Source organism: Lissotriton vulgaris, chromosome 11 (assembly GCF_964263255.1).
Source record: "Lissotriton vulgaris chromosome 11, aLisVul1.2, whole genome shotgun sequence".
Taxonomy (NCBI): domain Eukaryota; kingdom Metazoa; phylum Chordata; class Amphibia; order Caudata; family Salamandridae; genus Lissotriton; species Lissotriton vulgaris.
In genome coordinates this window covers 195,293,872-195,310,435 of record NC_141699.1, presented here as the reverse complement: position 1 = coordinate 195,310,435, position 16,564 = coordinate 195,293,872, and the positions used below count along the sequence as shown (strand labels likewise).

The window sequence follows — 16,564 nt, the reverse complement described above, 5'->3', positions numbered from 1 at the left end:
TAAGCACTGGGTACCCCATATGATGATGGATTAAAGAGTTATGAGGTGGAATCAAGACTAGGCAGCCTTTGCGTTCCGCACCTCAGCCTTTCAATAGCAACGGCTGCAGACTTCTGAGCAAAACTTTGGGCTCTGGCACGGATTCTTTTATAAATTAAGCACTGTGTACCCCATATGATACCTAAGCACCCACACAATTGCTTCTCTGTCAAGCTTGGCAAAAGGACAGAAGAATTGCTGAATCCGAGTACATCCACCTGCTCTCCAAAAGAAGGTGCTAACTAAGTAACACTTGTCATGGAGACACAAAGGTGGAAAGGGAAAGAGATATAGGAGCCAGTCATCAGCGTGCACTAGCTCATTCATGCGGTCTTCATACACAAGGGCCTCGGAGTCTGAGATAGCACTTTAAGATAACGTTAACCCAGTGGTAAGCACAGTGTCTGATTGATGTGTATTATGTGAGATAGATTTTATGACTTATCAAACTCCTAGATAGATGCACCTTTCATGAGCTCTCGCACCAACCGGGTGCTGGCGCAGAGTACCAGGTTGCCAAGGAGCAGTAATGCTGAATTTCAATATAAGGCAGGCAGACCTTGGGTTTGGCGGACAAGGTACTCAATCTTGTTTGCTGTAGAGTACCCAATCTGCCAAACTCTTTATTGGTCCCTTCGTTATTTATAGACTGCTTTGACACTGCTAGGAGAAAATCTAAGCTGAAGAAATTTGAGTGCCAGCAGGTACCACGACAATATAAGACGTTTTGCACCCATAACAAATGTTTTAACACAGATAGAGGTGACCTACCAAAGTGTCAGTTAGACCAATTTTATTGAGTAAAAACGTGATCTGGTTAAAGCAGAGTAGGTATAACTGATCAACAGGTTTTCAAAACTCCAAAGGTCAAATATCAAATGTCTGTTTGGGGAGGAGAATAGGGGAGAACTGTATAAAATTACTTTACTTATCCTTCAGCAGAAATAGGAATATTCATGCCTTCTGGTAGAGGAAAATCTACTTTGCTTTGGGCTAAAACAGAGCAACTGATCTCAGACAGAAGAAATCTATTAAATCCTACGTCTTTAGGAATGGAGACTGTATAAATAATAAAAGGAAAACCAAACAATTCTAATTCTTGCCCCAATTTTCCATTATATACAAAGATTATTTGAGAGAACACAGTTTGCGTAAAAGCAATAGCCAATTGAGTTTAAAGGAATGATTGGTTAAAATGAAGGACCCTAAACTTAAGACTACTACGTTCCCAACTTATAATGACAATCAAAAAACCCTGGAAGCCCATTTACAGCAAACGTGAATACGATTGGTAAAGCTAAACCTTAATTTATTTACATGATAAAATCATAGTCTTACCTGATGTTCACAGCGTTTGCATAACATATTATTGGTGAGCCTTCCATGAAAGGGATGTTGGAACTTCCAGTGGCTTGGCATGGGATGCGGGGACCCTAAAATAGAGATCCTTTTGAAAAGTCACACAAAACACTTTTGTAAGTGTTTGGTGCAGTGCACCATTAGGAAAAAATTGTCTAAATAAACACATATTTCCTGTGATACAGAGTATAGTAAGTCTGCAAACATGAAGAGAAGCATGGGTGGGGGATAAAGGTGTAGGAAGGTGGATATCTGACTATATGGTTACCCCAACTTTTTGCCTAGTGTTTAGCTGGTTTTCGACTAGTTGGCCTGGGATCCTGCTAATCAGGGCCCCAGGCTATCTGCTCTCACTGTAAAATAGACTCCATGTACTTTAGCAACATCTTCAATTGGATATTGGGTCACCTTATGAGCCCCTGTATAGTGTACCATAGGTACAGGGGGCATAGGTGCATCCAAGGGCTACCAGGGGCTGCAGCATGCATTATGCCACCCCTGGCTGGCCATCCAAAATGACACAACTGGCTGATCACTCAGCTGGGGCAAGGTTGTGTAATCACCCCTTGCTTAGGTATAGTATTCCTATACCTACCATTATATATAGACACATATATACCTATAAGTCACTCCTATGGCAAGCCTTGACAATACTGAAGGCAGAGTGGTTGGTTTTATGTGAGATGGTGCTCTAGCATGAGCTGAGCTTGTCTGCAGCTTTCGGAACCATGTCCTTATAGCTATTCTATGATATAGCCATACCATATACTCTTAAGTGCATTATAATCCTCGCGGTTAAGGCTAACTTTGGTTTGGTTTTATCAAAACATGTTGTGTAAGGTGTCATACGCTTTGGAATACTACACCCCCCGCGAGTTCTGTAGGCGGGGGTAGCATTCCACCCTTCTAGAGGGAGAAGACATGTAGTTGTAGCTTTACCCAGTTAAAGTTAAACAGAGCCTCCGCATCACAAAATGGATGCTGCTGCCACAGACACAAGTCTGAGCTCCTGCTGCTGGACAGGGCAGGGGAGGCCTGGACAATAGATTTCCTGCCTTGGGAGGTGCTAGCAACTCCCCAGACAGGCTATAGTGTATTGGGGCAGGGTGGGTTGAAAGAAATGAGACACTGCCTGGGGCACACAAGGTGCTCCATGCATAGCCTGGTTCAAATCAGTTGCTGGGGCACTCCAGCCCCAGCGCGAAACTGGACAAAAGGGAAAGGGGTGTAACCAACCCCTTCCCAGGTTCCGCCCATAGGAGGGACCTAGCAGGTAATCTATCCCCTTAGAATAGTATAAAGCTAGGAGCTGTGTCTACAGACATTAGATTATCCTGAACTGAAACTCTGAAACCAAACTCTGGACCTTCGACATTCTACTGCAACTAGAAGACTGAAGAATCTCCCTTGTGGTCAAGGAGTGACCACCCTGTGCAAACAGGCACCATCAGTGACTTGCCGGTTTGCTTTGTTGATGCTCCCTCCGGAACCCAAAGACTTAGCGACGCAGCCTCTGGACTGTCAGACTTCTCTGACTCCGACCCACATTCACAGCAAAGCTGAGACCCGTGGCGGACATGAGACGTGGGACCGGACTACCTGCAGTATCTGCTTTTTGCTAACTGTGCAGCTTCTGAGGCGTCCTCGAAGTTGTATATTGGGATTTGAGAAGCCCCAACCCCGAGCAATAAGTGCACCGAAGCTCAGCCCTCCACACTCCACGAGTGCCGCGTGGGGCCTGTGCCTGCATTTCTCCTCGACGCATCTTCGCGCTTGCTAGCCCATTGGCTAGTGGCCCCCCTGAAGACATCCTTTTGAATCAACACCGCCTGCCTGGTTGCTCTGGGCTTGCTCCTGCTTTCCTGTAAAGGGGAAGCTCCCCAGATCTTGCTGGTCTGAACAGAAGCCGATCTTCCCTTCCTGCGTGGGTTGCCTTTGCCAAGGCTTGTTGACTCCAATCCGGAAGCCGACACCGCCAACAGCGAGATCCTTCTTGGGACAGTCCGTATCCAGCTCCTGGTCATCGTCGACGCCTCCTGGTCCACGTGGCTGCAGGGACAAGCTTCACTTCTTCACCTGTTTGCAGCTCGACATCGCCTGGTTCCTTCCTGGTCACTGGCTAGTGACCCAGACTCTGTCCCCTCTGCTTTCAGATTCTTCATTGCTCCGATCAACCCTTCGATCCAACCCGACATCTTCCTCCTGGTCACCTGCAGCATCTTTGTGCAGCTCTCAATAGGATTCGACGACAAAACCCGACACGAAAGAACACCCATGCACCCGGATTCCTTGGGTGAGGTAACTCGAGTACTCCGGTGCTCCCGTGGGTAATAACTATCCAAGTGTCCTAGTTTAACTGGGTTTTCCTCTAGTCCATCCGGAAGTGCCCGAAATCAACTACTTTGTAAACTTTACGTTCCCATTGAAAGTCTATGAGAACCCGCGTGTGTGTTTAGACACTGCACACGCATCCTGTGGGACTCCTACTTCATAACCTTTGGTTGTTCAGTGTAGCCCCAGCGATTTACTAGGCCTTAGGCCTACTCACCTTTTCTGAAGTGGTTCTTATACCACTTACTTAGTATATGGTTCTTGAGGCCCCTAGGGCAGAATTGTATTTGTGCAACTTATAGTAAGCTTATTGAGTAACTTGTGCTGTATCTCGAACTCTGAACTCATAAAGAGTGCAGAGGGGTTGTGTTAGTAATAAATACATATATATTGGATATATATCTTGTGTGGGGTCCTTTCATTTGGTATTCAAGGGGTTATTATTGGTAAAACAATTGGCTTCACATGCTCTCTGAAGTATTAGCCTAAGACTGCTTTGTCCATGCTACCACTAGGGTAGTTGGTCTATAAGGTTGACTTTACAACCATCACCATAAGGGTTGTTTGGACTTATACAGGGTGCCCACTAGAATAGTGGACATCACATATCAGGCCATTTTCTCAAAAAAGGCAATACATTTAAGAGTCTGGAGTGAGAAGAAAGAGAATAGAAACCCTGTTGAAGGCTACCCTTCAAACAGAGTTTGTAAAGACAATGGCTCGTTAGACTGTTCATACCAGCCTCACCCAATGCCTCTGGTCTAACGTGCAAAATCCTGCTGTAAACAGGAGTGCAAGTCAATGAAATTACCTTAAAAAAAGGCAAACTACAACATAATGTGGTTGTGGTCAAAAACGTGTGCACTGAAGGGACACAGCCTGTGGAGCCCAAGATGGCTGTATAGTTCTTTGGATGCAGACAGGATCCTTTTTCATCTGTAACCTGTGCCCCCTCAAGTAATTTGGAACTTCTCAGAGCTGGGGGAAAGTGGAGGGACAGTCTGTGCTACTGCAGAGTGCCCACACCTTTGGGAACCACGAGAGTGCCCAGGTGCACAAGCACTTACTTCTCTGGTGTAATCGATGACAATCTGTTGCACGAGAGGCAAAGACAGCTACAGGCATAGGTCTTTTCTGTGTTACTGAGAGTTCAGAAAGAAAGAAACATACATGGTGAGGGAGGCAGTGTAAGGCCAGCTGTGTGATGGTGTTCCCCTTGGGAAACAGATGAGCACCAGAGGCTAGGCTTAAGTGACTAAGCCCTGGTGGGTAAAGATTAAGGAGGTAAGAGTACTCTTAGTACACTATATATTGAAGTCCCTGAATCTAAACGTGTAGTCTTAGATCTGCTCTGCCTTCAGATATCATTATTGCCATGTCTAAGAGAAGCCGCCAAAAAGAGGACTTTTTCCAACCCAGGAGTGGAACATAATCAAAGAGAGATGGTGAGGAATCCCTTTGAAAAAGAAGAATGAACTCCTATATTTCATAAAAGCACTGCGCACAGTGTCAAAGACACAGACATTTGAAAGTGCAGTTAAATTCACTTGTACAGAAACTGCAGTGCTTTACTGAAAAGATTAAAATTGAAAAGCAAAACAGGAAAAGTACAAAGTGTGCATGCCCTGGGAAAATGACAGCAAGCAAAGGAAACAACCATGCAAGATGTCTTTTCTTTTACAGGGTGTGCAATTGGTATCACTACAAAGCTAGACGCAAGACTTGAAACAGACAACATGCGGAGGGCACTCTAAGAATGCTGATAGTCCATTTTAAAATCTAATCAAGGTTGCTTCTTGAGGAGTGTTCAAAGCTTTTGGGTGACTTGCAGGGGTCAGAGGTAAGAGAAGAACATAAGTTACTTACCTGTAAACTGTGGTTCTCCAGTATTGGTGTCTTCCATAGATTCACATGCTTGAATATTCCCAGTCGTCGAAGTGGGAGTCCCACGGTACATAAAATAGCAGTAATCTATGCATATATAGATGAAAAAATTACATAATCATACATATATACATATAGAGCAATTTGATATAAAGATATCATACAGTTAAGAAAGTACCACAGAACAGAATAGGCCCATAGCAGCCTAAGGGAGAATTCACTTTAGTAACATATCAGTGTCATTTTAATGGTCAACATTCCAGCTGCAGCACCCTCTAGAACCTTCTCCTCAGAAGCTCAAGTCCTCAGATTTTCGTAGCACAAAGTGACAAAGAGTCCATGAGGAGAAGAGAGCCTCTGAGGGGAGGAAGGGTGGGTCGCATGTGAATCTATGAAAGACACCAATACTGGAGAACCACAGTTTACAGGTAAGTAACTTATGTTCTTCTCCAGTATTAGGGGTGTCTTTCATAGATTCACATGCTTAAATAAGAATAGAAAGCAGTAAAGCACAACATGAGTCATAAAGGTAGCATAAAACAAAGTACATAACACAATTCAACGTAAAACTGTGCATTCTATGATTCAAGAGAAAATACCTTTATGACTGGAGGCGGGAAGCAACAGAGGCTCACCTTATTGGAAAAGATTCCGTAGCACCGCTTGTCCCACAGCCGCGGCTGCAGCGTCTGCTGATCCGAGACAGTAGTGCTTCGTAAACGTGTGTCTGATCGACCACGTGGCAGCTCTGCAGACGTGGCGTAGAGGCACTCCTGCAAAGAGGGCTGTGGAAGTTGACACCGCCCTTGTGGAGTGAGCTCGTACAGGAGTAGAGAGGGGCTTTCCAGCCCGTTGGTGGCAAAAAGCAATGGCAGAGGAAATCCACCTAGTGATGGATTGTTTGGTAACTGGCTATCCTTTGCAGATTGGGCCATAGCCCATAAGAGCTGATATGATTTTCCAAAAGGCGCAGTGCGTTGAATGTAGAATTTCAAACGGTTTAAGTCCAAAGAATGCAGGGAACGTTCTGCAGGAGACTGAGGATTAGGGAAAAATGTCTTAAGGATGACAGGTTCATTAAGGTTGAAATCGCTCGGAACCTTAGGAATAAATTTAGGATTGGTGCGTAGTGTAACCGCTTCTTTAGAAAACTGAAGAAAAGGAGGTTGGATCGTAAATGCTTGAATGTCACTTACTCGCCTGGAGGATGTTAGTGCAAGCAGAAGAGCAACTTTCCACGTGAGGAATTTTAAGCCGGCTGAATGGATGGGCTCGAAAGGAGGTAGGAGGAGCTGAGACGAAAATTAAGCACCAAGCAGGCGGAGGGCGACGAATGGGCGGAAACATCCGAAAGAGGCCCTTAAAAAACTGTTGGATAATTCGAGAGGAATATAATGACGTGGAACCATCATGACGGAAGCGGGAGAGTGCTGCCAAGGAGACTTTAAGAGTGGAATGAGAAAGTCCTGATTTTGCAAGGGACAGGGAAAAAGGCAGAATCTGTTCAGGCTTGGCGGTCATTGAATCCAAGGCTTTAGTGTGGCACCAGACACAGAAATGCTTCCACTTCAGTGGATAGGTTTTAATAGTGCATGGAGTGCGCGCGTGAGCCAGCACTTCTCTGCAATCTGCGTCGATGTTCAGACGTGCAAACTCATGGTGTTCAGGTTCCAGGCATGTAGCTGGAGATACGCCGGATTTGGATGGCAGATTTGCCCCAGCTTCATTGTCAGGAGGTGAGGCAGAGGATATAGCGGAATTCGATCGCTCTGAGAAAACAGGAGGAGATCCGTGAACCATGGGCGCCGCGGCCACCTGGGTGCTATTAGGATTAGGGTTGAAGCCTCCTCCTGTGTAACGGGCACAGAATTAGAGGGAGTGGAGGGAAAGCGTAGATGAATTTGTTCGACCAATTGATCGAAAATGCATTCCCGCTCGACTCTCTGTGGGGATGACCACTTGCAAAGCGTTGGCATTTCCTGCTGGTGGCAGTCGCAAAACATCCATCTGTGGCTGGCCCCACTGACGGAAGATGAACTCTAGAGTTGGTTGATTGAGTTCCCACTCGTGATTGTCTGTGAGAGACCTGCTGAGTGAGTCTGCTAGGACATTGGAGACACCCGGCACATGGATCGCTGAGAGATGGACTTGATGGTGGATCGCCCAGTCCCATATTTCTTGTGCTTGTCTGGAGAGCAGAAGAGACCTCGTGCCGCCCTGTTTGTTGAGGTAGTGCATGCTGGTGGGGTTGTCTGTCCGCACCAGCAGCGATTGGCCCTGCACTACCCTCTAGAAAGATTTTAGGGCAAGGAAAATTGCCAGAAGTTCTAGCCGATTTATGTGCCACGTGCGTTGGAGCGCAGTCCACTTTCCTTTGACGGACATTCCTTCGAGGTGTGCTCCCCAACCCTCCAATGAACCGTCTGTCGTGAGAGTCAGTGTCGGAGTTGTCTCTTGAAAAGGTCGTCCCATGGAGATGTTTGGAGGGTGAGCCCACCCCTCCAGTGCAGATTGAATGCGGGGCGTGAGGTGAATCTCGTCGTTGAACGACCCCGAGATCTGTTACAACTGCTTGTCTAGTTCCTCTTGTACGACTCTCATATGTAGTCTGCAATGTAGGATCAGATGTATGCAAGAGGAAGCCATGCCCAGGAATGATTTTAACATCCGGATAGAAACGTACTGTTTTGACTGCAGGGAAAGTACCATCTTGAGTATGCGGTCCTGTCGTTCCTGGGAGACAAACACCTTTGCCAGTTGAGAATTAGCAAGGCTCCTAGAAAATCTAGTTGCTGTGATGGGCGAAAGTGTGACTTTTGGCGATTGACTGAAAGGCCCAAGGTGCGAAAAATCGAGATGCAGACCAGAGTGTGCTGATTCGCCACCTGGTATGACGGAGCCTTTTTTAAGACAGTCATCTAGGTAAGGGTAAAATTGGATGCCTTGCAGGCGCTGAAAAGCAGCTACCGTAGCCATGATCTTTGTAAAGACCCTCGGTGCTGACCGAAGGCCGAATGGCAGGACTTTGAACTGGAAGTGCAGGTGTCCGACAGTGAAACGAAGATATCTTCTGTGTTTGTGGTGAATCGGCACATGAAAATATGTGTCCTGGAGGTCGATAGTGGAGAAGAATTCTCCGGGATTGAGTTAATTTAAAATTTGAAGTAGTGTTAACATTTGAAATGTTTTTTTTTTTCGTTTTTTTTTTATATGTAAGACTTTATTTACTTCTGCACAATGTACACAGCATTTGCCTACAACCCGGAGGCCGGCTGCCACTCAATCATTACTTGTGAAGAAATAACTTATCTTTTTGCCTGATGAATTACAGTGCAGCAGTAAATTATTAAACCTGTACCAGAAACATGACAATACTGATTGAAGGAATTAGTGTTCATCTTACTTTTATATTTTTGTAAACCTAACACAACTTATGACTCGATAGATCACATATGTAACGTGTATCATATTACGCCATCATCTAATCTTTGCAACAGCACTCCTTGCCTAGCGCTCCCAGACGTCCCTCTGCCCAGGGTCCCAAAAGGTCAGTTTAACTTCAGGTCACTCTTCGCGGTACTATTCTACCTTAACTGTTACCCCCTCAGCGCAGCTCTTAATCCACATCTTGCTCGTCTTCCGAGGTGTCCGAGTCTTCTTCTGGTAGTGGTTCACATAGCTCCCCCAGATAGCTATTCCACGGCAGCCATACCTTATTCCATTTTCGGGGATTAGCCCTTTGCTTATATACTGCCCGCTCCATCACCAGTAACATCCATATTCCTACACCACTGTGTCAGGGTCGGGATCGGGATCTCTGCCGCCCCCCATTTCTGTGCTATATCTCGCTTGGCTACCATAAAGCCTATAATGGCCCATTGCTGTCCCTGGCGCGTCCGATCATTAGGCCCCCATACATTAAATAAGCAGACTCGTGTATCTGGTGTAACAGAGACTTCTAGAGTTTGTGAAATCGTACGCATTATCAGCCGCCAATACTCAGCAATTATCGAGCATTCCCAGAGTGTATGCAGCAGTGTACCTTCCCCTCCACATCCCCTCAGACAGTATGGATGATCAGCCCTGTGAAATTTGTGCAGTGCGGTCCTCGTGTAATACACCCTGTGTAGTATCTTATACTGCACCAGACGAAATCGCGCTGAGATGCCGGCTTCCCTTGGGGAGGCCATCGCAGCGTTCCAGTCTGTCTCGTCCATCTCCGCTATCTCACTCTCCCATGTATCCTTCAGTTTTTGAAAGGGGTCCGGCAAATTGTTCAGTAGTTTCCAAAACGTTAGGGAGGTGGCGCTAGCCTGCATGTAGTCCGTAAGCAGGCGATCTTCCAGCGGGGAGGATTCAGGGACCTCCGTGCCCGCCTCAATCGCTGTCATCAGTGCGTGTCTTATTTGGATATAGCGGTAAGTCTCGTTGACGCCCAGGCCATACTGATTTGAAATGTTTTTTATGTGAATTACCTGGAGACGTTCCGCTGCTGTTTTGGACCCATTGGCAGTGCTATCTGCACCTTCGTGACCCTGCAGCCTGCTGTGCTCCCTGAGCTCCCGCCTCCCGCCGCCTGACCCCTGCTACATCTCGGGGCGAGGCCGCCGAGCGGAGTCCAGGGAGGAGAGAAAACTACATCTCCCAAGTGCCTACAGGACGCTACTCGCGTCAATTGCGCGCCAGGAGGCGCATAAATCAACAGTCACCCCGTCTCGCGGGACGCCGGGCGAAGCCCGGGCCCGTTTTAGCCCGTTCTAGACTGTGAGAGACTGGACTGGGCCACCCCTCTTACCTCTATCCTCTAAACCTAACTGTGGTAAGGCAAAACACTCCTATATTTACAGTATAATCGGACTATTACTGTTATATATATCTCCAGGGCTTCGCTGTTAATAATTGTGTGATCACTATGTCAAAGCAAAAAACGCCTGTCACCCCGGCTAATACAATGGACAATTATCTGGTCCAGGTAGTGACAAAAATCAATAATAATCGGAGGTCCTCCCTGGGTATTGTGGATTCGCCACCCTGTGCTCAAATTAATCAATCAGGGGTATTTCAGTCTGTCACTGATGATTTTATTGGCGCCGACCCTATTGAGGACCCTAATGAGCGCTCTACAATTAATGTATCCATGGCCTCTACTGACCAACAACCTGACCCCTTTGCAGATTTAATTAATTTAGAAGAACAAGACAAATCTGATACAATTGAGGAGTTAGTCACAGAGACCAATACCCCTCCCACTCCGGTCCCCGCTCCAAGAGCCAAAAAAGGGATTACTAAGGCACCACCTAGAAGATATGGCCTACGCTCTTGTAAGAACAAACCTGCAACCCCACCCAGACGAACAAAGAAAAGGGCGGAAGACGGGATAAGGGAGGAAGAGTATGAAAATGTAGAAGGGGAGGACACCCTCCTAAATAAGCTTATGGGTATATTAGAGTCCAAACTATTAGGATTAATGAAACCCCTCATATCAAAAGTAGACCAACTAGCTAATAAGGTCAACAAGCTAGAGACCCTCCTAAGGAAAACTAATGAGGGGGTGGGGGAAATTGCAAATCTAGTAGTAACTAAATTCGAACAAATGGAGACTGCAGGGAAATCACTTGGGGTGAACATGAATGCCGGCTTACAAGTTCCATCTGAGCAAATCCAACAAGCCAGCTCTATGCACGATAATACCCCTGACACGGCCCTAATTGTAGATGCAGCACAACCAGTTGGCAATACTACCTCTGAGATCCTAAACCCAGAAACTGCCCCAGTTGAACTAATTGTTGAAGCCTCGCCCCTGATTTTAGTACTCGCAAACACACCTTTGCTGAAAACTGGACAGATCGAGTCTCCAGATTCCTTAAGAAACAAGGCTCTCCAGTGGCTTAGTAGCAATATGCACATAACTCCCTGGGGCAAGGAAAAACTATCTGACGATCTGCTTACAGCAAGAAGGGTTAGGTGGATAGGCACTAAGGCGAAGAAATTCCAAGGGGATTGTGTGGTCTTGAATTTCAAGGGCCCTGAAGTATTGCCTGACGTCCTACGGAACATCCTCCCTCCACAACGTAGGACAGCTGAAATAGTTCCACTGACACTGGATTTCTTCTATAGCAGAAGAGGTCTAGTAGCTAAACCTAGCATACTGAGAACAAAGTGGACAGTTGTGGGAAATAGAAGGGCTAGGTCCAATCCAGTATGCGAGTGGGGGCTAAATTTGGACAACCAATACTCTGTGTTAACTGACCTAAATGAGTGTGATTGACTCGCATGTGCCTCTCCCGTCCCTCTAGATATGCAGTTGGACCAAGGATATGTTAAGACTTCCATGTTAGATGAACCTCCATTAGATAATTCTTTTCTGGTCTCTAATGTATTCTGTACTTCCGTCCCAGAGGAAGTAAATAGAGTTCAGATGGAACAGGGAAGAACATCAGAGGTAATTGAGAAGTCACCAACATTGAGTGGAAATGTAACACTAGGAATAGATCCTGTAGAAACATTAAATATCCCCGATATTGACCAGACATACCTCCAAAAGGCCAAACCGCAATTATCTATTATTTCTTGGAATATAGCTGGAATTGTAAATAAGCTAAATATTCCAGACTGGGTCGACTTTATCAACCATTACGACATTGTCATGTTCCAAGAAACTTGGTCGCTCACACCTATTTTCAGGCAAGGGTATTTGAACTTTTACGTCCCGGCTATAAGAAATCGAGTGGGACGTCCCTCTGGGGGCCTGCTAATTTGGGTACGCCAAACTTTGAATTGTTCGGTTAAACAAAGGTCTATACCCTCTAACGACATTTTGGCACTTGACATTAGCTGGCAAAATGGTCAACAACTAGCCCTGTTTAATCTTTATTCTAGGGGAGTTGCCAGGGGCAAACCATCAGAGACCCTAACGTCCCTTGAGAATCATATTGAATTGCTACCAGTGCCAACCCATATAATAATAGGCGGGGATTTTAATACTACCTTTGAACCCTTGGGTGAGGAGGATAAGATCCTGGCCGAAGATGAGGATACCAAGTGGAGAATTCCCCAACTAGATATCCCAGCAATTAGGAAATGGAGCACAGTTGCAATCCAACTGAAAAGTTTTTGTCTTTCTAGAGGACTTAGAGCAGCCAATGGTCGGGCACTGTCAGATTCTATGGGGAAAAATACTTTTGATAATGGCCGATCGGCCAGTAGGATAGATTATATACTCCTGGATGTAAGGGCTTGGGATAAATTAGTAGATATGGAAGTGAAGGAAAAAATTGAAAGTGATCACAATCCTTTGTGCCTGACACTACATCCCTACCACGAAAAACCCGAGCATCCTAGTGGGGATCACATGGTTACGCAGGACCTTGTAAGTTCAAATAACTCCCGACATTTGAAGTGGAGTATGCTCCTAGAAGACATTGCCAAAATAGAGACTCTAAAGGAAGTAGTGGTGGGCGAAGTCGCTAAGATTAAGTCCCATTATGGAATGACTGATTTTATTGACTATATGATGGCTGCCCATGAGATACTTTTTTCCAAAATCCAAAGTTTTTTTCTTAAAAGAATAGCCCCGAATAAAAAGAAGAAAGCCCAAGAGACTAGAGGGTGGTATGACAAGAGCTGTAGGGCAGCACGAGATAATCTTAGCAGGGAACTAAGATCAGGAAGGGCAGAAACAGTAAGGCTGGCGAGAAACCAGTACAGACAGGTTCAAAAATTAGCTAAGAAGCGTTGGGATGAGGATTGTTGGCGAGAACTTAAGGAGGCGTGTGCCTCCAAGGACTCTAAGCGCTTCTGGGCTTCAGTAAAATGGGCAAAGGGTGGCATAGCACTCCAGCCTACGAATAATGTCGTAAAAAGCAGCTGGATAGAATACTTCGAACCACAGTATGCTCGTAACCCCATGTTTAATAATGTTAGTCCTCCTCCGCAAGTTTACTACAAATCACCTATATTTGTTGAAAGGGATGTGAGTATTGTACTGGACTGTGTAGCAGGGGGGAAAGCCCCAGGCATGGATGGAATTCCGGCTGATATTTTTTTATCGGACCGGAAGTCCTGGTGTAGCTACTTTACAATGCTGGCTAATGCGGTGGCTATGGGAGGGAAAGTGCCTGCTTCATGGAAGGGAGCTGAAATAATTCCCATATATAAGAAAGGTGACCGATCCCTGGCTAAAAACTACAGACCCATTAGTTTGATCGATACAGCACAAAAGCTAATGGGCCGATTAGTTCAAAATAAATTGCAGCAATGGATCGACGAAAATAACATCTTGTCACCTTATCAAGCTGGGTTTCGGCCCCTAACTAGTAGCGTCGATCAAGTCCTCCATTTTTTAACCATCTATTGGAGAAACGTCACTTTAAAGAAGGGGACATTGTATGCAGTTTTTGTAGATCTAAAAGCCGCTTTCGACTTGGTCCCCAGGGAAAAACTCTGGCAGACCTTGGCGGACGCAGGCCTAAGCCAGGAATTGCTTACACTCCTTGTTCGCCTACACGAAAACAATTTTGCAAGGATTCGATGGGGCAAACAAGGAGATGTAACTGATCCCTTTCCGGTTGAACGTGGGGTGAGACAAGGGTGTGTCCTAGCGCCAACCCTCTTCTCTATCTATATAAATGGTATCGTTGAACATCTAGAGAAGATTGCTAGTGACGCCCCAGTAATAGCTGGCTCTCGTGTACCAGTCCTCATGTTTGCGGACGATACACTTCTACTTTCCCGCACCCCCAGTGGGCTACAAAAAGTGGTTGATGCCTTTGGTGTATATTGTGATGAGAGGGGCCTGGAATTGAACACTACTAAAACAAAATTCATGTGCCTCAATCAGCAGTCCACTTTTAAGGGTGTAATAAAATACAAAGGTACACCCCTAGAAAGAGTGGACTCTTTTTCATACCTAGGTATCACTCTGCAAGAAAACATGAGCTGGAAACAACACATAACCACAACCCTACTAAAGTTTAGACAGCTAGCAGGCGCTATTTCCTTAAAACACCGCACCTCACTGACAAAGCCTGTAAACTGTGTGATGGAAATTTATTCCATGAAAGTCCTGGGGGCTTGTTTATATGGTTCTGAACTATGGGGGTTCTCAAACCTGAGAGAATTGGGCCGAGCTGAAAACAGGTTTTTACGAGGGATCGTAATGGTCCCCCAAAGCACACCAACAATCCCGTTAAAATTGGACCTGGGAAGAAAATCTGTTGAGGACATAGCGAGGCTTCGGCCCCTCCTATATTGGAGACGAGTTATGGTGACCCCAGAATTAGGCCACTATGCAGCAGCACTGATGGATGTCATCAAATTCGACCGTTTCCATAGTATTCCATGGTTAAGGGAGTTGCGGGGACTCCTTACAAAATTGAAATTGGACTATCTATGGGACAACAAAGATGTGGCCTGCTTCCCTACGAAGGAAAAGTTAAAAGATCTATATTGGGAAATGGTATATTTTACAATGTTTAGTGACAGTACAAGCTCAAATTTAACATCTCGCTTCCTAAATACTTTTTGGGACTTAATTGAAAAACCATACGATAGAAAACTTTATTTTCAATTTCGCATTGGTACACTTCCATTGAATGCGTTTAAGAAGCATTGGTCCCCGGCATGGGATGAACATTGTCACCATTGTAATGAAGAAACTGAACACATCTCTCATTTCTTGTTTTGTTGTCCACTGTACTTGTCCCCCAGACGTAAATGGTTAAAACCGGTGTGCTCAAAGTTGGGAACCCGAAGCCAATCTGAAGCCCTTAGGATACTTGAAACAGACTGTTCAACATTGCTTGTGGTTGGTGTAGCAAAATTTCTGGCTTGGTCGTGGCTAATTCGTACCCGATCATTAACGGCTATTGCATCATAATGAAATTACGTATATCTTCAATTTTGCATTTTGCGACATGGATTATTGTCTTTTAACCTATAGAAACTTTACTTTTTAAAGTGTAATAACGTGTTGTAATATCGATGTATATTTTACTATGTATTATTCGACATTTAATGTTTAATATGTATTTTTAGAAGTATTTTTACATGTAGTATTTATTGTATTAGGGTTAGGTGAATGCTTTTATGACAAATGTTGAATAAAGCTTTATAAATTGAAAAATTGTTTTTTATGTGATGAATTTGTTCAGGGCCCGCAAGTCCAAAATAGGGCGCCACTCTCCCGACTTTTTCTTGATTATAAAGAAGCGGGAGTAAAAGCCCTTGCCCTGCTGCCCCTGCGGTACCACTTCGACAGCCCCTTTTTTGATCATCAATTTGACTTGAGCCAATATTTCTCTGTAATGAGGTGGGGGCGGACCAGTAGGTGGGCGGTTGGGAGGAAATTTTATAACTTCTAGAGTATGTCCCTTTGAGATCACATCCAGGACCCAATGATCCGAGGTGATGTTTGACCAATTTAAGATGGACTTGGAGATCCGACCTCCAATTTTCACAGACGGTGTGTACTTTACGCTGGGGTTGTCACTGTTTCTTAGCATTGGAACCACCTCTCTACGTGGTTTTTCTCTGGTATGGTTTTGAATTGGTCTGGCGATTTTGAGACTGGTAGTTATTTTGTTGTCTATTGTCGTTATAGGAACGATATTGGTTGTAGCCACGAAAAGTGGAAGAGCTGCCGCCCCTACCACATGCTCCTCGAAACGACCGTTTCTTATATTGGAGGGTTTCTAAAGCCCGGGCAGTTTGCCGAAGAGCGAATCACCATCATAGGGTAGATCAAGCACTCGTGCTTGAACCTCTGGACGAAATGCAGTTGACTTTAGCCATCCTTGGCGTTGCAACACAGCGGCCCCAGCCAATTGCCTGAATCCCGTAGATGAGATGTCGATGGCACAGTCGATCTCTGAAGAGATCTTCTGTCCCTCCTGTACAATGGCTTGCACTTCCGCGCGGATGGCATCCGGAAATTGTGGAATTAATGCTGCAA

The 16,564-nt window shown here is 45.4% G+C and overlaps 1 protein-coding gene across 1 annotated transcript in view; it reads right to left on the bottom strand.

The window, feature by feature from the left end:
• USP30 (ubiquitin specific peptidase 30) overlaps window positions 1-16,564 on the bottom strand; it is a 446,442-nt gene that overhangs the window by 293,330 nt on the left and 136,548 nt on the right. Inside the window, exon 7 of the mRNA XM_086943095.1 lies at window positions 1,378-1,472. Within this exon, the coding sequence (XP_086799221.1) occupies window positions 1,378-1,472 (95 nt within the window). The remainder of the gene's footprint in view (window positions 1-1,377; window positions 1,473-16,564) is intronic.